Source organism: Musca vetustissima, unplaced genomic scaffold, assembly GCF_032173495.1.
Source record: "Musca vetustissima isolate MV318-11 ecotype Yass unplaced genomic scaffold, APGP_CSIRO_Mvet_v1 utg17403, whole genome shotgun sequence".
Taxonomy (NCBI): domain Eukaryota; kingdom Metazoa; phylum Arthropoda; class Insecta; order Diptera; family Muscidae; genus Musca; species Musca vetustissima.
This window is the reverse complement of record NW_026879012.1, coordinates 223153-249363: the sequence shown is the minus strand read 5'-3', so window position 1 is coordinate 249363 and position 26211 is coordinate 223153. Positions and strand designations below refer to the sequence as shown.

General features: G+C 31.0%; 3 protein-coding genes across 3 annotated transcripts; all 3 read right to left on the bottom strand.

Annotated features, from left to right (window-relative positions):
* Positions 1 to 1106: 1106 nt before the first annotated feature.
* On the bottom strand, positions 1107 to 5067 carry LOC133323831 (zinc finger protein 816-like). The gene is made up of 3 exons (XM_061532730.1): positions 5058 to 5067; positions 3755 to 4228; positions 1107 to 1333 (listed from the first exon to the last, which is right to left on the bottom strand). The coding sequence occupies exons 1-3, from the start codon at positions 5065 to 5067 to the stop codon at positions 1107 to 1109; spliced, it is 711 nt and encodes a 236-aa protein (XP_061388714.1).
* Positions 5068 to 6875: 1808 nt separating this feature from the next.
* Positions 6876 to 18727, bottom strand: LOC133323830 (uncharacterized protein DDB_G0292186-like). The gene is made up of 3 exons (XM_061532729.1): positions 18718 to 18727; positions 10084 to 10986; positions 6876 to 7497 (listed from the first exon to the last, which is right to left on the bottom strand). Exons 1-3 carry the CDS (start codon positions 18725 to 18727, stop codon positions 6887 to 6889), a joined length of 1524 nt encoding a protein of 507 aa, XP_061388713.1. The 3' UTR covers positions 6876 to 6886.
* A 10-nt stretch (positions 18728 to 18737) lies between these two features.
* Positions 18738 to 21116, bottom strand: LOC133323829 (longitudinals lacking protein, isoforms N/O/W/X/Y-like). Its single transcript, XM_061532728.1, has 3 exons — positions 21098 to 21116; positions 20120 to 20239; positions 18738 to 20050 (listed from the first exon to the last, which is right to left on the bottom strand). The coding sequence occupies exons 1-3, from the start codon at positions 21114 to 21116 to the stop codon at positions 18738 to 18740; spliced, it is 1452 nt and encodes a 483-aa protein (XP_061388712.1).
* Positions 21117 to 26211: the final 5095 nt, after the last annotated feature.

Genomic DNA, 26211 nt, shown 5'->3' with positions numbered 1-26211 from the left:
ATGTGTCCGAATTTTTTTCTATGCGAAAAAAAGTTTCCGAATTTTTTTATATGCGAAAAAAATGTTTCCATTTTGTTTTCTATTTTTCTATGCGAAAAAAATGTTTCCGAATTTATTTTCTTTCCAAAAAAAGGGTTTCCGAATTTATTTTCTATGCGAAAAAAAAATGTTTTCGAATTTTTTTCTATACGGAAAAAAAAGATTCCTAATTTATTTTCTATGCGAAAAAAAGGTTTCCGAATTTATTTTCTATGCGAAAAAAAATGTTTCTGAATTTTTTTATGGGAAAAAATGTTTCCGAATTTATTTTCTATGCGAAAAAAATGTTTCCGAATTTATTTTCTATGCGAAAAAAATGTTTCCGAATTTATTTTCTATGCGAAAAAAATGTTTCCGAATTTTTTTCTATACGAAAAAAAAGATTCTGATTTTTTTTCTATGCGAAAAAATGATTCCAAATTTTTTCTATGCGAAGAAATGTTTCCGATTTTTTTTCTATGCGAAAAAAATATTATCGATTTTTTCTATATGGGAAAAAATTCCATTTGTTCTATGCGAAAAAATTCCATTTGTTCTATGCGAGAAAATCCGATTTTTTCTATGAGAAAAAAATTCTGATTTTTTCCTATCCAAAAAAAAAAAAAAAAAAAAAAAAAATTGGATTTTTTTCTATGCGAAAAAAAAATGTTACAGAATTTGTTTATATTAATTATATTTTATAGGTTATGTTTTTTTATTATTATTTTCAATTCGATTTCTTCAACTTAATTTTCGTAAAAAAACGAAATTTTTACAATTAGTAACAAAAATAAAAAAAATGTTTAAATTAATTTGTAATTATTTTACAGTGTAACACATATACATACATACTTATTTTCAAATATATGTATAATATAATTAATTGGCAGGAATGTGGCTCTTCTAAGACTAAGGAATGCTGGCTGGCTGATGACTACAAACTAAGGAATGCATTTTTGTTTATATTAAAGATCCAAGTACTCGTATTGGTATCTCTTCGGAAGACATGTGGTATCTTTTCGGATGATGATGAATGATCACGATTATGAGTATTATTTTCCGCTGAACAAAGTTGCTCCCGGACGACTTTACATTGTCAAATCCTTATAGTGGACACTAATCATATGTCGTCGCAGGCAATCGTTCCGCTTATAGCTCATCGAGCATAGCTTACATTTGAATTGTCGTTCCACCCCAATACATTCCTTGGTGATGTGACGTTTCAGATGGCCACGTCGTAAATAGCTGCGACCACATGTCATGCAGGGATAACGGCCATCAAAGGGCGGCAGATAGGCCAGCATTTGATCAAAATCTGAAGAACAAAAAAATAAAAATAGAGAACTTCAAGGTTGGATCGAATTTGTTTTTTTTTAATAGATTTTTTTTATGTGAGTGGGTGGGGTTGTGCATTAGGTTGGGGTTAATATAAAAAGCTGTCCCATTAAACTACCACTACTATATGTATATATATACTGACCCAAAACCCAGCAAAGCATACTTACTTCGATTTTTACCACTAACCCAACAAATTTATTTTTCCAATATATATTTCCAAATCGTTTTCTGTACGAAAAAAATCGAATTTTTACAAAAAATATTTCTGTTGTTTTCCAAAAAGATTATTTCGATTTTTTTTTGTATACGAGAAAAATTAATTTAATAAAAAATAAATATTCCGAATTTTTTTCTATACAAAAACAAATTATCCCGAATTTTTGTTCTATACGAAAAAAATTATTTCCGATTTTTTTCTATTCGAAAAAAAATATTCCGAATTTGTTTCTATACGAAAAAAATGATTCCGAATTTTTGTTCTATACGGAAAAAGAATTATTTCGAATTTTTTTCTATTCGGAAAAAAATTATTCCGAATTTTTGTTCTATACGAAAAAAATTATTCCGAATTTCTGTTCTATACGAAAAAAATTATTCCGAATTTTTGTTCTATACGAAAAAAAAATTATTCCGAATTTTTGTTCTATACGAAAAAAAATTATTCCGAATTTTATTTTCAATACGAAAAAAATTAGTCTGAATTTTTTTTTTATACGAAAAAAATTATTCCAAATTATTGTTCTATACGAAAAAAATTATTCCGAATTTTTTTCTATACGAAAAAAAAATTATTCCGAATTTTTGTTCTATACGAAAAAAAATTATTCCGAATTTTTCTTCTATACGAAAAAATGATTCCGAATTTTTTTCTATACGAAAAAAATGATTCCAATTTTTTTTCTATACGAAAAAAACGATTCCATTTTTTTACGAAAAAAATGATTCCGAATTTTTTTTCTATACGAAAAAAATGATTGCAAATTTTTTTCTATACGAAAAAAAATAATTCCGATTTTTTCTATACGAAAGAAAATGATTCCGAATTTCTATACGAAAAAAAATGATTCTGAATTTTTGTTCTATTCGAAAAAAAATTATTCCGAATTTTTGTTCTATTCGAAAAAAATTATTCCGAATTTTTGTTCTATTCGAAAAAAATTATTCCGAATTTTTGTTCTATTCGAAAAAAAATTATTCCGAATTTTTGTTCTATACAAAAAAAATGATTCCAAATTTTTGTTCTATTCGAAAAAAATTATTCCGAATTTTTGTTCTATTCGAAAAAAATTATTCCGATTTTTTTTTCTATACGAAAAAAATTATTCCGAATTTTTGTTCTATTCGAAAAAAATTATTCCAAATTTTTGTTCCATACAAAAAAAATGATTTCGAATTTTTGTTCTATTCGAAAAAAATTATTCCGAATTTTTGTTCTATTCGAAAAAAAAATATTCCGAATTTTTGTTCTATACAAAAAAATTATTCCGAATTTTTGTTCTATATCAAAAAAAAAAAAAATGATTCCGAATTTTTGTTCTATTCGAAAAAAATTATTTCGAATTTTTGTTCTATTCGAAAAAAATTATTCCGAATTTTTTTCTATACGAAATAAGTTATTCCGAATTTTTGTTCTATATAAATGATTTTCTATACGAAAAAAATGATTCAGAATTTTTGTTCTATTCGAAAAAAATATTCCGTATTTTGTTCTATACGAAAAAAAATATTCCGAATTTTTTTCTATACGAAAAAAAAAACCATTCCGAATTTTTTTTCTATACGAAAAAGGAAAAACGATTCCGAATTTTTTTCTATACGAAAAAAAATATTCCGAATTTTTTTCTTTAGAAAAAAAATATGTTTTTTCCAGGACTATTAAAGGACTACGATTTTTTCTAAAATATTTTTTCCAAGGACTAAGATTTTTTTAAAATAATTTCCAAGGGCTAAGATTTTTTTATATTTTTTTCCAAGGACTAAAAAAGGACTAAGATTTTTTTTAAATATTTTTTTTAAGGACTAAGTCTAGGAATTCTTTAAAGAATATTTTTCCAAGGATAAAGGACCTAGTACTTAATACCAATAGTCAATGACATATAATAGTATTACATACATTAAATCTATTTACATAATTTGTATAAATACGACACACATGAAATAAGGACACACACACAACATATCGGACATATTCATTTGAAAACATTGAATTTATTACACACGAAAAAAGGACACACATGACTACAAAGTTTTTTTTTTAAACAATTTTACTAAGAACTAATTTTTTTGTACTTTAAGTGGCAAGATTGGGCCTGGAGAGCACTACTCCATGATGGCAAATACCTTATAGCTCAAAAATCGAGAAAATGTTGATTGTCAAAATCGGAATTGGATGAGGCACGAATTCGTTGATGCGGCTGATGAGTGGGATGTTGTGATAATTGTTTGCTGGCGCTGATGCTGTTGTGGTTGCTAAATTGTGGTGCTGCCTCAAAATCGTTCACATACAAAGGTCTCTCCATGCTCGACGATGTTACATTTGCTATGGATAATCCTGGTCCTGACGATAATGACGATCGATTGTGTTCATAATATCCTGCCGCCGTACTTATATCATCCATATAATCATCAATTGTTCGGCTGCGATATGGCCCAGCCCTCACAACGTTGTGAGCCTTTAGCAGATGTCTTCGTAAATCTTCGCTGCGTTTATAGCGTGATGGACAGCGGTCGCAAACGTATTTCGGTGCGATGCCAATGCATTCGTTGTTAATGTGCCGCTTCAGGTGACCCTTGCGTAAATAACTTTTACCGCAAACATGACAGGGGTAGCGTTGTTCCGTTCCGGAGCGTTCATCATGTCGGGAATTGGGATCTACAGGTGGTGGGTTGGGTTGGCGGGGTGGGGAGATAAAAAAGGAAAAAGAGAGGGGGGTTAATTTTTTCGAACTGAAAAATATTTTTTTTAAATATTGAAAACCATATTTTATTATTATTATTATTAAAAAATATGAGAACACATAAAAAAATTGAAAATTATATACAAATTAAATAAAAATATTTTATATAATAAATTATAAAATAAGAAAAAATATTTAAAACTAATATTTATACACACATTTTCGAATACTGATATCTAGATTTTGGCCAAGGCCAATGACAGACATATACAAATTTACAACAATACTTTAATACTTCAATTTTTTTTTGAAAACACTCACGAAGTACTTACCTTCATTCAAAAAATATAAGTTTCCTATTTGAGTGAATATTTTCAATGAGTCGTCGTCAGAGGGGAATTATTCCAGGGTGTGCAAAAATTCCCTCGCGAATGAATCATTTTACGAATGAATTTATGGCGATAAATTCTTTACCAAACGAGCATTCGCCAAAGAATGTTCGCACACACACACACACATAACAAACGAGTGAGAGCACACAACAACGATCGTTCATTTCGTTTGGTGGTTGAAATTCTTTCTGACATTTTCTCACGAATGAAAACAAACATTCCGGAATTCCCGCGAATGCTCAAAACAGCAACAACAATAACAACAAACGTTCGTGAACGTTCAATAGTTGTTGGACATGGGTTTTGTTATGTGTTTCGTGCAATGCGAACATTCGGGAGAGATTGCAAATGCTTGTTCATTCATTGTAACTTTGTAACATTCGCGATAAATTGAAAACATTTGAATTCTTGCGCCTGAGCATTCGTAAAAAAGGCGTATTTTAATCATTCTTCGCACCCTGGATTATTCTAATGAATATTTTTCATCGATTAAAAAAAAAATAAAAATACATTTTCCAATGACTTCGAAGACTAAGGAAATAAAGGCCAATTGGCCGGTATAGAGACACAGGTCTTTATAAAGGCCAATTGGCCGCTATAGAGACCACAGGTCTTTATAAAGGCCAATTGGTCGGTATAAAGTTTGCAGGTCTTTATAAAGACCAATTGGCCGGTATAAAGACTACAGGTTTTTATAAAGGTCAATTGGCCGGTATAGAGACCACTGGCGTTTATAGGGACCACAGGCCTGTATAGAAACCACAGGTCTTTATAACCACGAATTGACCGGTATAGAGACCACAGGTCTTTATAAAGGCCAATCCGCCGGTATAGAAACCACAGGTCTTTATAAAGACCAAGTGGCCGGTGTAGAGACCACAGGTCTTTATAAAGGCCAATTGACCAGTATAGAGACCACAGGTCTTTATAAAGGCCAAATGGCCGGTATAGAGACCACAGGTCTTTAAAAAAGCCAAATGGTCGGTATAGGGACCACAGGTCTTTATAAAGGCCAATTGGCCGGTATACAGACCGCGGTCTTTATAAAGACCAATTGGCCGGTATAGACAGAAAAGGTCTTTATAAAGGCCAAATGGTCGGTATAGAGACCACAGGTCCTTATAAAGGCCAAATGGACATTATAGAGACCAAAGGTCTTTATAAAGGCCAAATGGCCGGTATGGAGACCACAGGACAATTGGCTGGTCTTTATAAAGGCCAAGGAGTTTATAAAGGCCAATTGGCCGGTATAGAGACCAAAGGTCTTTATAAAGGCCAATTGGCCGGTATAGAGACCAAAGGTCTTTATAAAGGCCAATTGGCCGGTATAGAGACCAAAGGTCTTTATAAAGGCCAATTGGCAGGAATAGAGACCAAAGGTCTTTATAGAGGCCAATTGGCCGGAATAGAGACCAAAGGTCTTTATAAAGGCCAATTGGCCGGTATAGAGACCTCAGGTCTTTATAAAGGCCAATTGGCCGGTATAGAGACCTCAGGTCTTTATAAAGGCCAATTGGCCGGTATAGAGACCACAGGTCTTTATAAAGGCCAATTGGCCGGTATTGAGACCACAGGTCTTTATAAAGGCCAATTGGCCGGTATTGAGACCACAGGTCTTTATAAAGGCCAATTGGCCGGTATAGAGACCATAGGTCTTTATAAAGGCCAATTGGCCAGTATAGAGACCACAGGCCTTTAAAAAGGTCAATTGGCCGGTATAGAGACCACAGGTCTTTATTAAGGCCAATTGGCCGGTATTGAGACCACAGGTCTTTATTAAGGCCAATTGGCCGGTATTGAGACCACAGGTCTTTATAAAGGCCAATTGGCCGGTATAGAGACCATAGGTCTTTATAAAGGTCAATTGGCCGGTATAGAGACCATTGGGCTTTATAAAGGCCAATTGACATTTTTCCAAAGTTCTGAGAATTTTTTACAAAAATTTCTTGTTCAATAATAAAATCAATTTTTTTATGTTTTTAATTTTTTTGTTCACGTATTTATTTTTAAGAAAAAATTAAGTTTTATTTTTATAATTTGTATTATAAGAAATTATTATGTTTATATTTTTTATATTACTTAAATAATATTATTTTTTGTATTTATTAAATTGTTCCCGTTTTTCTTTTATCATTTTGGGGAAGTAATAATAATTATTATTTGTTTGCTGATATAATTTTTTGTTAAGGCTACGAAGCAAATTTGATTTTCCGATTTGCAAAAAAAATTGAATTTTTTTGTTTAAATTAAAACCGAATGTTCCTTGCGCATGTGCTCGTTGAGGAAGGCCTGCGAACGATAGACCCGCGAACATAACGGACAACGATTCGTTTCGAATTGCGGCAGACGCTTGGAACTTTGACGCGGTAAACGTTTACCTGTTCGTCCGGCATATACTAACGTCTCGTTGTGGGCCAACAGATCCTTGGGCAGCTGTGGCAGCAAACGTTCAATGCTGTGCGTCGAGGATATGGAGGCTAGCTGTTGGAGGGCAATTAAGGCGGTGTTGTTGACAGCAGAAGTAGCAGCAGTACTGCCGCCGCTGGTTGTTGGTGTTATTGATTGTTGTTGCTGGGGTTCCATGCTAGCCCGAAAATTCATTGCTTCACTACTTTGACTATTTTCCGTGGAGAAGTTGGGAAATAGATCGGTATCCATTGTGGAACTATCACTTTCCACCTTAATCTGGCTATCATCGATAATGTTGTTGTCCTGCTCCTCCTCCTCTTGTTTTGTCACTGCCTGTAGCAGGGTAATGGAAAGGCTAGCAGAGGGCGTAGATGTTGTAGCCATACCAACACCACCACCACCTCCTCCAATACTTGAGGTTTTCTTACGTATATTATATTTAACTGGAAAGAGAAGGAAATAGAGGAAAATTAAAGGTTAATAAAAAATTTATTTTTAATTAAACTTAAAACTAATTTCAAATAAATGACTTAAATGGTTATATAATTTTTAATAAGAAAAAATATATATTTTTTGGATTTAATTATCACTTTATTAAAATAATAAAAAAATTAACAAAAAATAATATTCAATAATTAAAAAAAAAAAAATAAAAACAAAAATATAATTCAAATATAGATTTTTAATAAAAAATAAAAATAGTAATATTCAAAGTAATTTGAAATGAAGCCAAATAAATTTTGTAGTATAGAGACAACAGGGTTTTGTAAAGGCCAATTGGCCGATATAGAGACCACAGGGGGTTTATAAAGACCAATTGGCCGGTATATATACCACTGGGCTTTATAAAAAACAATTGATCGATATAGAGGCCACAGGTCTTTATAATGACCTATTGGCCGGTATAGAGACCAAAGGTCTTTATAAAGGCCAATTGGCCGGGATAGAGACCAATGCTCTTTATAAAGCGGTATAGAGACCACAGGTCTTTATAAGGCCAATTGACCGGTATAGAGGCTACAGGTCTTTATAAAAGCCAATTGGCCGGCATAGACACCACAAGTATTTAAAAACTCAAATTGGCCGGTATAAAGGCCAATTGGCCGGTATAGAGACCACAGGTCTTTATAAAGGCCAATTGGCCGGTATAGAGACCACAGGTCTTTATAAAGGCCAATTGGCCGGTATAGAGACCACAGGTCTTTATAAAGGCCAATTGGCCGGGATAGAGACCAATGCTCTTTATAAAGCGGTATAGAGACCACAGGTCTTTATAAGGCCAATTGACCGGTATAGAGGCTACAAGTCATTATAAAAGCCAATTGGCCGGCATAGACACCACAAGTATTTAAAAACTCAAATTGGCCAGTATAAAGACCAATTGGCCGGTATAGAGACCACAGGTCTTTATAAAGGCCAATTGGCCGGTATAGAGACCAAAGGTCTTTATATAGGCCAATCGGCTGGTATAGAGACCAAAGGTCTTTATAAAGTCCAATTGGCCGGGATAGAGACCACAGGTCTTTATAAAGGCCAATTGGCCGGTATAGAGACCAAAGGTCTTTATAAAGGCCAATTGGCTGGTATAGAGACCAAAGGTCTTTATAAAGTCCAATTGGCCGGGATAGAGACCAATGCTCTTTATAAAGCGGTATAGAGACTACAGGTCTTTATAAAAGCCAATTGGCCGGCATAGACACCACAGGTCTTTATAAAGGCCAATTGGCCGGTATAGATACCAAAGGTCTTTATAAAGGCCAATTGGTCGATATAGAGACCACAGGTATAGTGACCACAGGTATTTAAAAACTCAAATTGGTCGGTATAAAGTCCAATTAGCCGGTATAGAGACCACAGGTCTTTATAAAGGCCAATTGGCTGGTATAGACATCAAAGGTTTTATAAAGGCAAATTGGTCGGGATAGGGACCAAAGGTCTTTATAAAGCGGTATAGAGACCACAGGTCTTTATAAAGGCCAATTGGCCGGCATAGAGACTACAGGTCTTTATAAAGGCCAATTGGCCGGTATAGAGACCACCGGTATAGAGACCACTGTTCTTTATAAAGGCCAATTGGCCGGTATAGAGACCAAAGGTCTTTATAAAGGACAATTTGCCGGTATATAGACCAAATGTCTCATTATAAAGGCCAATTGGTCGGTATTGATACCACAGGTCTTTATAATGGCCAATTGGCCGGTATAGGGACCAAAGGTCTTTATAAATGTGAATGGTAGGGTATAGGGACCAAAGGTCTTTATAATGGCCAATTGGCCGGTATAGGGCCCAAAGGTCTTTATAGAGGCCAATTGGCCGGTATAGAGACCACAGGTCTTTATAATGGACAATTGGTTTTTATAAAGTCTTTATAATGGCCACAGCCACAGGCCAATTGGCCGGTATTGAAAGCACAGGTTTTTATAAAGACCAATTGGCCGGTATGGAGACCACAGGTCTTTATAAAGGCCAATTAGCCGGTGTAGAGACCAAAGGTCTTTATAAAGCGGTGCAGAGACCACAGGTCTTTATAAAAGCCAATTGAGGCCTAAAGTATTCAAATTCTTATTTTAATTTTTTTTAATTCGATTTAAAAAATATATATACACACACTGTGGTTATTATTAATTAATTAATTTTAAATACGATTTTCGAATACAAAAAAGAAATTTGAAATCTTATTTTTGAAACAAAAAGGAACAATTATATATAGTAAATACAATTCAAATAAAAATAATGTCATACATATTAATACGTCAAGTCTATATATTTGAAAATTCATTTAAAAAATTAGTCAGAATTTTTATTTATGTATAAATTTTTTTTTCAAAATTATGTTGCCAGCAACATATAAATACAGTTTTGAAAATAATAGTAGTGAACAGATATAAAAAAAAACAAAAGCAAAATTCAGATTCTATTGCTAAAACAAGTTACTTAAATAATAATTTCGATATTAAAAGAAGAAGAAAAAAAAATAATTTTTAAAATTAAATTCAAATACATGTTATTCTATGCATCTAAAAATTCACAATCCGCCGATAGATTACTAATATCTTCCAATTCATCAATAAATTCATCGATAATAAAAATATCTGACAAGGGTTCTTCAATTGGAGGAGATGGCAAAGCCAGTGGATCTGTATTGAGGGGCATTGTTGATGGCGGTAATATTGAATCCACTGTTAAAATATGACTTGCCAATATTTGATATTGTTCATTAGTATTCGAAATATTCGAATTATTTGGCAATTCAATTAATGAATTGCTATTGGGCATATTGGTATTATTTGGTATTGGGTTCAATGGATTTATTATTGCATTATTATTGGGAGTAATGAAATCGTTTTGAATAGGTATTATTGAATTATTCGGTATTTGTATTTCTTGATTATTATTCGAATTATTTGGATTTTGAATTGCGGCAAAATTATTTGCAACATTGGAATTATTTGATATCTCCAAATGATTATTATTATTAATTTCCTTTGAAAGCTGGTTTTGATTGTTGTTGTTGTCGTTGTTTTCATTTTCCACATTGATTTCAACCATGGGTATCCACATCGAATTCGGATTATTGCTATCGCCATTAGTATCTCCTCCAGATGTTGTTGTTCTCGTTCTTGCCGATTCACCACGATTTGATGGATACATTCGATTATAGATATTTTGTAATAAATTCATATTGGATTTTTCATTAGTCGCCGATACGGTAACCTCTGAACAGCATTGCAGTGCGGGAGCAGCATGCACTTTTTCATGACGACGCAATCCACTTTTTGAGCAAAAAAATCTTTGACAAATTTTACATTGAAAGGAATTATTTTGTGGTTTTCTCCTCGGTCTGCGTCCGGGTCGTACGAAACGTAGAGAATTTGCTTTGGGTGTATTATTTGTTGTTGTTGTAAGTGGGGTTATTGTAATTCTTGTTGCATCTGTGCATGAAAAATGAAAATGAAGAAATAAAAATGGGTGAGGTGAAGGGGTTGAAATGAAAAAAATGGATGAAGGAATGAAATGTAAATGCATAATTTGATCTCGTGTTAGTGTGACGGGACAAACACAATTGACTTATATTAGAAAAAAAGATCCTACTGAAATGTTATTGAAGACAAGGAGAGACTAAGGGGGTGAGGTTCTAGATAGGTTAATAAATAAGATAAACATTTCACAATGGAAAACAATATTAGGGGAAAAAGTTTGTAGTTCCGAACAAATTAGACATCCTCCTTAAAGTAGGCTTCGAAAATATTAAAAAAATAGTCCTCGAAAAAACTTCACACTTTGAAAACATTTTTTTAAAAAAATCTCTCTTAAAGTAGGCTTTGGAAAACATTGGCCGGTATAGAGATCAATTGACCGGTATAGACACCACAGGTCTTTATAAAGACCAATTGGTCGGTATAGAGACCACAGGTCTTTATAAAGGCCATTCGGCCGGTATAGACACCACAAGTCTTTATAAAGGCCAATTGGCCGGTATAGAGTCCTAAGGTCTTTATAAAGGCAAATTGGCCGGTATAGAGACCAACGGTCTTTATGAAGGCAAATTGGCCGGAATAGAGACCACAGGTCTTTATAAAGGTCAATTGACCGGTATAGACACATCAGGACTTTATAAAGGCCAATTGGCCAGTATAGAGACCAAAGGTCTTTATAAAGGCCAATTGGCTGGTATAGAGACCACCGGTCTTTAGAAAGACCAACTGGCTGGTGTAGTTCTTGGAAAAATATTTTAAAAAATCCACGCCTTATATAGTCCTTGAAAAAAATATATTCAAATAATCCAAGTTTTTTAGTTCTTAAAAAATGCATGCGTAGTCCGATTTTCACGAAACTCAGAACACACCATCCCAGCATAAATTCATATGCCAAATGCCCTGCAAATCGAAAGATATATAGGGACTTTGGCGCAGCATTTACCTTAAATCGGACGAAAATATATATGGGAGCTATATCTAAATCTGAACCGATTTTCACGAAACTTGGCAGACATCATTCTATGCTCAATTCAGTACGTTATGCCAAATTTCGTGCAAATCGAAAGATATATAGGGACTTTGGTGCACCATTTACATGAAATCGGACGAAAATATAGATGGGAGCTATATCTAAATCTGAACCGATTTTCACGAAACTTAACACACATCATTCTAGACCTAATTCATTACGCTGTGCCAAATTTCATGCAAATCGAAAGATATATAGGGACTTTGGTGCACCATTTACATGAAATCGGACGAAAATATATATGGGAGCTATATCTAAATCTGAACCGATTTTTCCCAATTTCCCAATAGGGTCTATCTAATCTATCTCTATCTCGTTTCCTTTTGCCTGTTACAAACATATGCACAAAGACATAATACCCTGTACCACAGTGTGGTGAAGGGTATAAAAAAACTATAAAAATCCAGTCCTTTGAAAAAATATTTTTAAAAAATCGAAAAACCTTTTTAGTCAAAAATCTATAATAGTCCTAAAAATAGACTTAGAAAAGCTATAAAATTCCAGGTATTTTAAAATAATCAGGCCTAAAAGTAGACCTCAATAAATATCATTAGAAAATACTGGAAAAATATTTTTACAAAATCGAATTTGAAATTTATGTTTGAAAATGTTGTTTATGTCATATTCAAAATATTGGAATTATCATTAAAAACAGTATTTACAATTCATAATCTTTATAGCTGAAATATATTTTATAATAGAATTGTTTTTTTTTTTTAAATCTTAATCATAAGCCAAACATATTTTATTTAGAATATAAATTAATTGATATAATGGGAATAATTATATATTTTTTACATATATATGTATATAGAAAAATAATTATATGTCTATCTATATAATAAATATGTATGGATATTTACATTAGGTATTTCTTTCGTTTTCCAACAATTTTTTGCCACCTCCAATGCCAGCTGCTATGTTCTAGCCGTTTTTTCTGGGAAATAACTATGGGGGACATGTGTCTCAAATCCTTGTTTAGCGAACAAAACCTAGAAAGAGACCCAGATTAGTAAAAAGTTCTATTGCAAAAAACTATCACCATGTCAGAATGAATGAAATCAACAACATTTAAAACAGGGGTCAGTTGCAGAATGTTGAAGGCTATCATGTTTCAAATGTTCCAATTTTTTTATTTATTTTTTTTTTAATTTAATTCTAAATTATTTTTAATTTATTTCTCTTAATATTAAATAGAGCTCTTGTTCGGAAACACACAAATTTGTATTTGAAAAAAGAAATTAATAAAAATTCCAATGCTCAACATTGTGAAATTGACCACTTCAAAGATGATTACACATAAAAAAATTTGTAAACACACAGTATTTTTTTTTTACTTAAATTGTTTTATTTCACATTTATTGTTTTTTTTTCAAATTTTTAAATTTTAATTGTTTGTTGTTAATCTTTTTTTTTCTAATAAATGTCTAAAATATTTAAGATTAGTTGTTTAATGGGTTATGCAGCATTTTTTTAATTTTGTATTTTTTCTGGAGAGACCATTGTTTGTATTCATTTTTAAGCATATCTCTTACACATATATATATACATATATTATGTATATACATATTAAAAGTAATATTTTTATAATTATTTTTATGGAGAGTTTTTTTTATTTTTTTTTGAGATCATATTATATTTCATAGGAAGATCCTTATTAAATATATTTTGTTATACACATTGCACAATATATAGAGTATGAGTATTTTTTATGGTTTTAATTTTTTTTAAATTATTTTTTTGGCATTTTTTTCTTAGTTAAGCATTTGCTTACTTGTATATTAGAATAAAGAAAATAAAAATAGAAATAAATTTATTTTGATTTTATAAAAAATTAAAAACAATTTTTTTAAATGAAATTCGTAAATTTAGAGAAACTGTTCACTCAGCTATTACCCAAATACACAAGGACAACCAGAATAATAAAAAAGATATTTATTAAAAACTACTTTTAAAAGAATATTTTTCTAAAGGACTATCGGATAGTGTACACAAAAAGTGTTTTCGATTTACTATTAGGTTAAGGGTCCTTAGAAAAAATATTTTTTGAGAATGCAAAAATTTTATTAAAATATGGCAGGTCCTTGGAAAAATATTTTTTTATTTAAATGTACACAGGTCCTTGGATAAACATTAAAAAAATCCTATACCGGCCAATTGGCCTTTATAAAAACCTGTGGTCTCTATACCGCTTTATAAAGACATGTGATACCTATACAGGCCAATTGGGCTTTATAAACCCCTGTGGTCTCTATACCGGCCAATTGGACTTTATAAAGACCTTTGGTCCCTATATCGGCCAATTGGACTTTATAAAGACCTTTGGTCCCTATATCGGCCAATTGGCCTTTATAAAGACCTTTGGTCTCTATTGCCTTTCCAATTTGCCTTTAGTCTCTATACCGACCAATTGGCATCTATAAAGACCTGTGGTCCCTATACCGGCCAATTGGCCTCTATAAAGACCTTTGGTCCCTATATCGGCCAATTGGACTTTATAAAGACCTATGGTCTATATACCGGCCAATTGGAGAATTAAAAAAAATTCTAAGGATAATCTAATAAGGCCAATTGGTCTTTATAAAGACCTTTGGTCTCTATACCGGCCAATTGGACTTTATAAAGATTCACAAGCGATAACATTTCGCTGCAAGTAGGGTGGGAAGAATGATTAAAACGCGCTCTTGCTCACGCGAGACATTTCGAATACTTTCAATTTATTTAGCGAATGATAAATTTACAATGAATGAACAAGCATTTGCAATCTCTCGCAAATCTTCGCATTATACGAAAAATTCACGAATGATAAAACTTCGCTGCAAGTGTCGCGAGCATTCCTTGCTGAAGAACATTCTTTGAAAAAACTCAAAAAACAAATGTTCGCGAGCACTGTTAAAAACAATAACAAACAAAAATATCATAAAAAAAGAAAACACACACAACGAATAAATGTGTGTGTGTGTGTTTGTGTGTAGCGGAAAGTGTGTGGAATAACAAAACACATGTCCAACAACTATTGAACGTTCATGAACGTTTTTTGTTATTGTTGTTTCTGTTTTGAGCATTCGTGAGAATTCGGGAATGTTTGTTTTCAGAAAGAATTTCAACCACCAAACGAAACGAAAAATCGGTTGATGTGTGCTCTCACTCGTTTGTTATGTGTGTGTGTGCGAACATTCTTTGGCGAATGGTCGTTTGGTAAAGAATTTATCGCCATAAATTCATTCGTAAAATGAGCACAAAACGAAAAGAATGTATTTTGAATCATCGCCATCGAATTTTTGTGCACCCTGGGAATAACAAAACACAGGTCCAACAACTATTGAGTTCACAAACGTTTGTTGTTGGTGTTCTTGTTGCTGTTTGAGCATTCGCGAGAATTCGGGAATGTTTGTTTTCATTCGCGAGAGAATGCCAAAAAGAATTTCAACCACCAAACGAAACGAACGATCGGTGGTTGTGTGCTCTCACTCATTTGTTATGTGTGTGTGTGTGTGTGTGTGCGAACATTCTTTGGCGAATGCTCGTTTGGTAATGAATTTATCACCAAAAATTCCTTCGCGAGCGAATTTTTGCGCACCCTGCATGTAATAAATGTTATTGAAGACCGCCTGTCAGGAGGAGTGTATAAGTGTATGGGAGTTATATCTAAAAGTGGAACTTTTAGATTGACAAATAATAATGGAATTTCCATAAGAAATTTAAAGTGGCATCAAAAAAAAAAAAATCTGATTTCTTTAAAAAATAAAATAAATAAAATATAAATAATTAAAAGGAAAATAAAAAATAATAATTAACTAAATAAATAATTCCTTGTCTTAAAATCTATAGTAATTTTGGGAAGAGTATACATTTGTGTCTATGTGTTGGTTACTTATTTTTTATATATATATACTTAAGAATAGTATTTTGTGAGATATAATTATACAATAATAATAATTATTATTAGTAATACTTAAAAGTTTGTTTTTTTTTAATACACATATAAATACTTATAAATATTATTTTGTACATGAAAAAAAAAATACATTTATGGACACAACTATATATTGAATGTTAAAGTTTTATGTTATTTTGATTTTCAATTAATACTTTTTTTTAAATCAAATTATGTGCAATTTTAAAATACTACTCAAAATATCAAATTTCAACTAACGCGGTTTAAAAATGTTGACCAAATCCTTGAGAGCTATATATAAAAGGGGCAAGATTTTGAAAATTGGTAAGGAGATTTACTGCTTTATGAGAACCCTAAATATGAAATTACAACCAATTCCATTTGAAAACTTGTCCCAAATCTTCAAAAAACCGAAAATCGTAGGGTTGTCTTATACGGAGGCCTAAACCTAAACAGGGATCAATATTTACAATTTTTGGTATAAAGGTTTGCTATCTTATGAGAACCCTAAATATGAAATTATTCCGAAACTGTTGCAAAAAATTATTGAAAACTGTTGCGAAATTGTAAAAATACCGAAAATCGGTAGGTTTCAGCATATGGGGCTATATATAAAAGTGATCCGATATTGATAATTTTTGGCATAGAGATTTGCAATCGTCTGATAACCCAAAATATGGAACTGCAACCGATTCTGTTCGAATACTTGTCCAAAATCTTCAAAAAACCGAAAATCCGAAGGTTCTCTTATACAGGACTATACATATATGGGGGGGGGGGGTCTATACATATATATTGATAATTTTTCGTATGGAGATTTAATACCTAATAGGAACCCTAAATATGAAATTACAACCAATTCCGTTCGTAAACTGTTGCAAAATTGTCAAAATACCGAAAATCGGAAGGTTGCCTTTTACGGAACCTATACATTAATGCGGTTCGATATTGATAATTTTTGGTAAGGGGATATCATACCTAATAAGAACCCTAAATATGAAATTACAACCAATTCCTTGTGGAAACTTGTCCAAATTCGTCAAAATACCGAAAATCGGAAGGTTGCCCTATACGGGGGCTATACATGAAATTGGTCTGATATTGATAATTTTTGGCAAAGGGGTTTCATACCTAATAAGAACCCTAAATATTAAATTACAACCAATTCCTTTTGAAAACTTGTACAAAATCATCAAAATACTGAAAATCGGAAGGTTGCCCTATACGGGGGCTATACATAACATTGGTCTGATATTCATAATTTTTACTAAGGTTATTTCATACCTAAAAAACCCTAAATATGAAATTACAACCAATTTCTTTTGAAAACTGGTGCAAAATCGTCAAAATACCGAAAATCGGAACGTTGCCCTATAAAGGGGGCTATATATAAAAGTGGTACGATTTCGATAATTTTTGGCAAAAGGATTTGATACCTAATAAGAACCCTATATATGAAATTGTAATCAATTCGTTTGGAAATTGTGGCCAAAATTCTTGAAATACCGAAATTCGGAATGATGCCTTATACCTAATAGGAACCCTAAATATGAAATTACAATCAATTCTCAAAATACTGAAAATCGGAAGGTGTTGTTATATGAAGGGTATACCCTAAAAGTGGAACCATATCCTCAATTTTTGGTACGGAGATTTTCTATCCGATTAGAAGCCAAAATATTAAATTACAAACAAAACTGTGTCCAATATCAGCAAAATAATTAAAATCGGAGGGTAGCCGCATATGCGGACTACACCTAAGTGGTCCGATACTGATAATTTTTGGTATGGAGATTTAATACCTAAAGAGAACCCAAAATATTAAATTACAATCAATTCGGTTCAAAAAATGTGTTCAAAATCTTTAAAATAATGAAAATCGGAGGTTATCCGTCTGTGGCGGTTATACATAAAAGTGGACCAAAACTTATCATTTTTGGTAAGGAGATTTTCAATGCAATGAGTACTCAAAATATGAAACTAAAGCCTTATTCGATTGGAAAACATATTGAAAATAAAAAATACGGAATATTCGGGTCTAACCTTCCATGGAGGCTTCAGATAAAAGTGGACCAATATTATTAATTTTTCGTAGGGAGAATTTCTATTCAATGATAATCCAAAATATCAAATTACAACCGATTGGGTTAGGAAAATGTAAGCAAAATCCTTGAAATAATGAAAATCGAAAGGTACCCTATTGAGGGGGTTTAATCAAAAAAGTGGACCAACACTTTTAATTTTTTGTAAGGAGGTTTTCTACCGATTGAGAATCCAATATATTTAATTACAACATATTTGGTTGAGAAAATATGTTCATAAAAACCTCAAAATAATGAAAATTGGGGGGTACCTGTCTTTGGGAGGCTATACCAAAGGATTGACCAATATCGATAATTTTCGGAAGATTTTCTATCCAATGAGAACACAAATATGAAATTTATATGAAATTGCTATGATCCTAAACGTGAACTAATATAGTTCATATTCGAAATTAACAGATGGACGGTTAAGTTTTAAAATGCTACCCTGATCAAGAATCAATATATAATTGATAGGGTCTTGAGTGATTTTTTTCAGGAATAAAAATATAATATATGCCCTCCATGCTATGAAGGTGAAGGCCATAAGAATAAGACAAATATACAATCTACATATCCTAGGCAATAACTTAATATGGCTAGGATTACTGTTCGATTTCTCCCTAACCTCACATTCATTACAAAAATAAAAAAAAAATAAATTCCGAAATAATTACAATCTCCCATCTTCGATAATCTATTTATACATGGCACTACTCTGCTGTACACTAACAGCATGTTTCTGTGAGATATGCTTACGTAAATCCGATTTATATTTACATTTGTGCGGACAATAGGGACACGATAGCTGTGGCGCCACACCGCATTCATAGCTTTTGTGACGTTTTAGGGAGCCCTTAATTTTATACGATTTACCACAAACATTGCAGACATATTGCAGGCCAGCCGCAGCTATATCGGAAGGTTTGAGGCCAATGGTTTTGATACGTTTGGGTGGTGCCAAAAATTTATCACTTTCATTTTCCGACGTTTCGTGGCCTGATGTGGTGGTGGTGGTGGATGGAGGATTTTGATGTTGCGGATTAAAGGGTTTCATTTCGGTTAATTCTGCTTCTAACATATCATCGGTATCGGATGTTGTTGTTGTGGTGGTTACCGATTCGGCTATATTCTGTAATTGGTGTTGAGAAGTTTGATGGTGATGATGCTGCTGCTGCGGATGATCTTTGATAACCTCCAAATGTGTGGCCCCTGTGGCCTCATTAACTATGATGGTTGCCGTGGGTGTTCCATGATTATTGGTACTGACAATTTGGTGTTGTTGTTGATGTTGCTGCTGTTGTTGTTGTTCATATTGCACCACATTCCTTAGCAGAACTTTATCCTCAAATCGTGAGGTATCGATTTTTATAAATTCTGTGGTAGTTTGCGGTAATTGTGTGCCGGGATTGTTGCCTGCTTGACCATGATTATTACTTGTTGTAACATGTAAATGTTGTGTGGCATGTTGTTGTTGCTGCTGCTGTTGTTGTTGTTGCAATGCAGCAGTTGTGGCCGTGGCCTCTAGACATTCCTGTAAAGTTATGTGCTGAACCTGATGGTGATGATGCGAAGGCTGTTGTTGCGCATGGCTGGTGGTTTCATGTTGTATAATGGCCCTAGGAGGCACTCCAGTTCCGGAATGTGGTTGCTTAACAATTTGTATTGTGGCCGCTGGAGGATTTGCCAATTTATTATAGGCCGCCGTAAGAGCTGTGGATGTCTGAACACTTCGCAAAATTTCTTGATGTTGGGTAGTGGTACCCTTGGGCAGGGTATAGTGTATGGTGCTGGCCGGCATACCCTCCGTTTCGGAGGGTATTTCCACAACCACAGTGGCCGAAGCTATTATATCGGCGGGATCTGTGGTGGCGGCGGCGGCTGTGTGGCTGACATGTTGAGGTGCCGCCGAGACCACAGCATGATGGGCCAAGGTTTGATGTTGTTGTTGCTGCTGTGTTATCTGTGTTGTATGCTGGGAATGTGATGTATGGTGGGCCTGCAATATGGCTGTATTTTGTGGGTGGTGATGATGATGTTGCTGTTGGTGTTGTTGTTGCTGCTGTTGATGAACCCCACCATGTTGATGGCTGCTAATGACATTTGTACAGGTTGTAGTGCCGGTATTCGTTTGACTGCTGGCCAAGGAATAGGGCACGGTCTCAACAATGGTCCAATAACTTTCCGTCGATGAAGAGGCTGAAAGAAAAAAGAAAACGAGAAATTAGTTTTTGTAAAAATTTAAAAAAAAATATTTTTTTTTCGAAAACATCATTTTTTTTTTGTATTCGAGCTTACTTTGTGTTTTAGTCAATTATTGGGTGTTGTTGTTTTAATTGTTGTTGCTTTTTTGTTGCAGTCAGTAGTGGTGTTGTACAAAATTCTACTTTGAAAAATGTGGATCCCCATTAAAATAAAAATGAATTAAAAAAAAAAATAATAATAAATAAATAAAATAAAAAAATTGTTATATTTAATAAGCCCGCCACTATTTGTAAATTATTTTAAAAAGTTTTGAAAAATTCCTTTAATTTCAATTTTTTTTTTTTGATTTCTTCATTCTTGCTTTATTAAAAAACTCTATTAAATATACACATACATTTACAAAAGTAGGGAAATGGGAGATATACTTGTAGAAAATATTAGAAAATGTATTTAGAATAGATTTTTTATTATTATATTTAATTAAGCTAAGTTTTTTTTTTTTGTATTATTTTAAATAATTTTTAATAATAGTATAAGAGAAGGGAAGTCATAAACCAGAGGAAATATTTTTTAATAATAATTAGAAAAAAAGGCAAGTTATGCTGAATTCAATTGTATATTAAAATAGAAGTATGTACAAAATGTGTAATATTTAAAAAAAAAATAGGGAATTAAAAAAAACTCCACTAGAGATTGATTTTTTGGAAGAATATCCAATAGATTGGAATCTAAAAAAAATTGTATCAAATTCGGTTGTGGAAAATTCTCAAAATACCAAAAATTGCAAAGTACTTCTAAATTCCCAAAAATTGGAGAGAACACTTCAAATGCAAAAACAATTATTTTAATTACAATCGATTCGGTTAGACATATTTTCACAATACTAAAAATTGAAGGTGGTCGTCTATGTCTTAATTTGGAACGAGGTAGAAAAAATTTTGGTAGATATAGAACCAAGGTATATTACCAAGCCATATTATCTACCATGTTTAGAACTTTTTTTTAGGGAAATTTCCTATCCAATGAGAACACAGGCAATTTGTTTAGAAAAATATTTTCAAAATCCTAAAAAAATAGTCTATCAAAAATTGTCTATACATAAAAGTACAACGATGTGCACAATTTTTAGAGTTGGTAGATGTGTAACGAACTCAGAATTCCAATTTACCAAAATTACAATCCCTTTGGTTGGCAGGAAGACCTCTAGAAAAAAAGCGTGGAAAGATTTTTTAAAGAACATTTTTTTATTAAAAAAAAAAAAAATAAAAAAATTCTTTAGTAATAAACAAAAATTATAGGAAAGGTGAGGAGAAATCATTTGAGGTCAATGGTAAAGGACCTGCTTTTTATTTAAAAAAATTAAAAAATCTTCAGTAATAAAAAAACATTACAGAAAAGGTGAGGAAAAATCATTTGATAACTATGAGAATAGGGAAAGGACCTGCTTTTTATCAATTTTTTTTTCAGTAATAAAAAAAATTATAGAAGGTCCTTTACCCTTGATTTTAAGGACTATTAGTGAAAAAGTTGTGAAATAATTTTCAAGGATTTTGTTTCTGGAATAAAAAAAATGGGAGAACTACAGGGATATGAAAATGGATTTTTAAAAGACTGTTTTAAGGTCCTTTACCCTTTGATTTTAAGGACTTTTAGTGAAAATTTCTGGACTAATTTTCAAGGATTTTGTTCCTGGATATGAAAATGGATTTTTAAAAGATTGATATTTTTTAAGATCCTTTGCCCTTGATTTTAAGGACTATTAGTGAAAAACTTTGTAGAATAATTTTCAAGGATTTTGTTCCTGGATTAAAAAAAAAATGCGAGTACTACAGGGATATGAAAAATGAATTTTTAAAAGATTGTTTCTTTTTAAGGTCCTATATCTTTGATTTTAAGGACTTTTATTGAAAATTTTGTGGAAATATTTTCAAGGATTATGTTCCTGAATTAAAAACAATGCGAGAACTGTGGGGATATGAAAATTGATTTTTAAAAGATTGTTTCTTTTTAAGGTCCTTTACTCTTTATTTCAAGGACTATTACTAAACACTTTTTGGAATAATTTTCAAGGATTTTGTACCTGGATTAAAAAAAAATTGCGAGAAGTACAGGGATATGAAAATGGATTTTTAATAGATTGATATTTTTTAAGGTCCTTTACCCTTGATTTTAAGGACTATCAGTGAAAAGCTTTGTGGACTAATTTTCAAGGATTTGGTTCCTGGATTAAAAAAAGAAACGAAAACTACAGGGATATGAAAATGGATTTTTGGAAAAATTGTTTTTTTTTTAGATTTTAATTTTTATTTCTGAGTGCTTTTAAAAAAAGTTAATAGTCTTTTAGAGATTTTTTTAAATCATTTTTTCATTGTGATTTTCTTTGGGATAATTTTCAAGGATTTTGTTCCTGGAAATACGAGAATTGCAGGTATATGAAAATGGATTTTTTAAGGACCTTTAACCATTGATTTTGAGGACTATTAGTAAACATTTTGTGGAATAATTTTCAAGGATTTTGTTCTTGGATTAAAAAATGGATTTTTAATAGATTGATATTTTTTTAAGGTCCTTTACCCTTGATTTTAAGGACTATCAGTGAAAAGCTTTGTGGACTAATTTTCAAGGATTTGGTTCCTGGATTAAAAAAAGAAACGAAAACTACAGGGATATGAAAATGGATTTTTTGAAAAATTGTTTTTTTTTTAATTTTTAATTTTTATTTCTGAGTGCTTTTAAAAAAAAGTTAATAGTCTATTAGAGATTTTTTTAAATCATTTTTTCATTGTGATTTTCAAGGATTTTGTTTTTGGATTAAAAAATTGCGATAACTACAGGGTTATGAAAATGGAATTTTGAAATAGTGTGTTTTTTTAGATTTTAATTGTTATTTCTGAGTGTTTTGAAAAAAAGTTAATGAACTTTGAGAATTTTTTTTTTAAACATATTTTCATTGTGGTTATTTTTATAATATTTGAAATGAATGAAATTTTATAAATTTCGGTAAGGAGTTACAGTCAATTCGTTTAAAAAATTTTGGAAATTTTGTGATTTTTTATAATATTTTAAGTAAATGGGTTTTAATTTTTTTTTATTGTTTAAGAGTCTCAACATTTTTTTAAGGTTTTCTAATTTATGAAATTGGGTTTTTTGTACACATTTTTTTTTTAAATATTACACATTTTTAAATACTTTTTACTTCTTTTTTTTTGTAATTCAAATAATTTAACTTTATAAGTTTTTAAGGGATTATCTTTTAATTGAAAACAAAATTTTCTAAATTGGCATAGAAATGGCATTAAAAAATATTTAAAATTTATATTTAAAATATATATAAAAAATTAATATTACAAATATGAAAAAAAACATATGATATAACATTAATATATTTGAGCTATGGTTTTGTTGTTTTTTAAAGGGGTAAATTATATTTCTTTGTAACATTCGTCTTTTTTTTTAATTTAAATGTTAAACATTAAAAAATAACATAATATTATGTTTTCACTTTCCATTTAAACAAATAGTTTTTTTCTTAATGAAATTATTCAATATTTTTGCATATATATTAAAAAATATATATAAAGTTTATATATTTTTGTGTATTATTATTAAAAATATTTTATAAATATATATTGAGGTATATTGTAAAATGTTTTCATATATTTGTATATGGTATAGGTTTCATTATCATTAATAAAAAAAATATTGTATTTTAATTATTATCATTTCTTAAAATTTATTATTTTTTTGCATTTAAATTTATAACCCAGCCATTAAATATATAACAACTATTAGAACAAGGAATATATTATAATGTGAAACACAATAATAATAAAAAAATAATTGAAACCGAAAATAAATAAAAAAAGCTTTTTTTGTTGTCATTTACTAAAAAAAACATTAGTTTATAATTTTTTGTGGAACACAATAATAAAGAAAAATGAACTAAAAAAAAAATGATAAATTAAATTATAAAAAAGCTATTTATGTCCTTTGTTTAAAAAATAGTATATCTTTTTATATTATTATTTGTGGAACACAACAATAAAAAAAGTAATAAAAAATTAAATTAAAAAAAAAAGATTTATATATATTTTGTGGAACACGGCAATTACAAAATATATATATATAAAAAATAAATTATTTATATATAAAAAAGCTTTTGTTATCCTTTGCTAATGATATTATTTTTGTTTTTTTTTTTTAGATTTTTTTTCACATTTTTTAAATGGCAAGATATTTTACTTTTTAATTACTTTAAATAATTGTTTTTCAGTAAAAAAAAAATAATAAATTAACTAATATAGGGTTATTTGTGGAATGTATTTCATTTTTGTTGTTGGGATTTGAAAAAAGATCTTATTGTTTTTTTTTAATAAAAAAAAAACTAAATATTAGGTATATTTGGAAAAAGGTGGTGGCTAGGAACACATAGAAATATTGGATTGTATGTGGGGCAAGTTGAGGCCACTCCTCATTATGAAATATCAAAATATCCGTACAATTTGTAATATTTCCTTTTTTGGAGATTTTCGAGAAATAAAGAAACCGAAATAGAAATTAAAAAAAAAAAATAGAAAAATCTTATTTTTTGAGATAAAAGCTTCGTTTCATTTTTAATAGTGGGCTTACAGGAAATAACTGGCAATAATTATCCCAATATAATGGAAAGATTTTATAAAGGCTTAGAAGAAAATGTCAATCGTAAAAATTGTGACTATCTACGAATTTTATAGTTCCATTTCAAATAGCATTCAAAGAAGGTAATTAGAGAATTTGTTTGGAAATAGGTCATGAAGTTTACAAATTGAGCTGTAAATATATTTAAATTTTTGGTTAACATTTGATGTGGTAGCTTAAAAATGTTCGGAAAATGCCAAATATTGAGTGGATCTAATGGATATTGACAACTTTCGGCGGGTCCGTCAAGGGATATTAAAATTGGGCTGTAAAATTTTTGTCTATATTTGGTATGGTACCTTAAAAATGTTCGGAAAAATGCCAAATATTGAGTTGATCTAAAGGTGGTGGACAGATATAGACAATTTTCGGCAGGTCGATTTGTTACTCAATGATAACTGATAGTTTAGCAAACTTGAATTAATCTGGTGAGGAATCGTAATATGGAACAATATTGACAAAATTTGTCTAAGGAGATTCACCACCCAATCAGAATTCAAATTATTAAATAATAGATTATTAAATAATAAAATCGGGAGGCAACATTATATGAGGGCTATAGATAAAAGTGAACCAATATTGATCATTTTTGTTAGCAACATTTATCATATTATGATAACCCAAGAAATATCAAATTTCGGCCGATTTGTTTGGATTTTTTTTTTTTTCAAAAATCCTTAAAATATCGAAAATATGGTGGTATGGTTATATGGGGACTATATATAAAAATGCACCAATTTTTATAAATTTTGGCAAGGAGGTTTGTCACATTATGAGAACCTAAAATATCAAATTACAGCCAATGCGTTTGGAAAATAAGCCGGAAAACCTCAAAATAGCAAAAATCGGAAGGTATTGTTATATGGGGGCTATACCTCAAGGTGATCCAATATTGATAATTTATGGTGGCAAGATTTATCAAACCAAACCAAAATATCAAATTACAGTCAATTCGTTTGGAATTTTTTTTTTCAAAAAAATCCTTAAAATATCGAAAAAATTGAGGTATGGTTATATGGGGACTATATTTAAAGATGCACAAATTTTTTATAATTTTCGGTAAGGAGGTTTGCCATGTTATGAGAACCCAAATTATCAAGTTACAGCCAATTCGTTTGGAAAATAAGCCCGAAAACCTCAAAATACAAAAAATCGGAAGGTATCGTTATATGGGGACTATATTTAAAGATGCACCAATTTTTTATAATTTTCGGTAAGGAGGTTTGCCATGTTATTAGAAATTATAACCAATTCGATTGGAAAACTTGTTCAAAATTCCGAAAATCGGT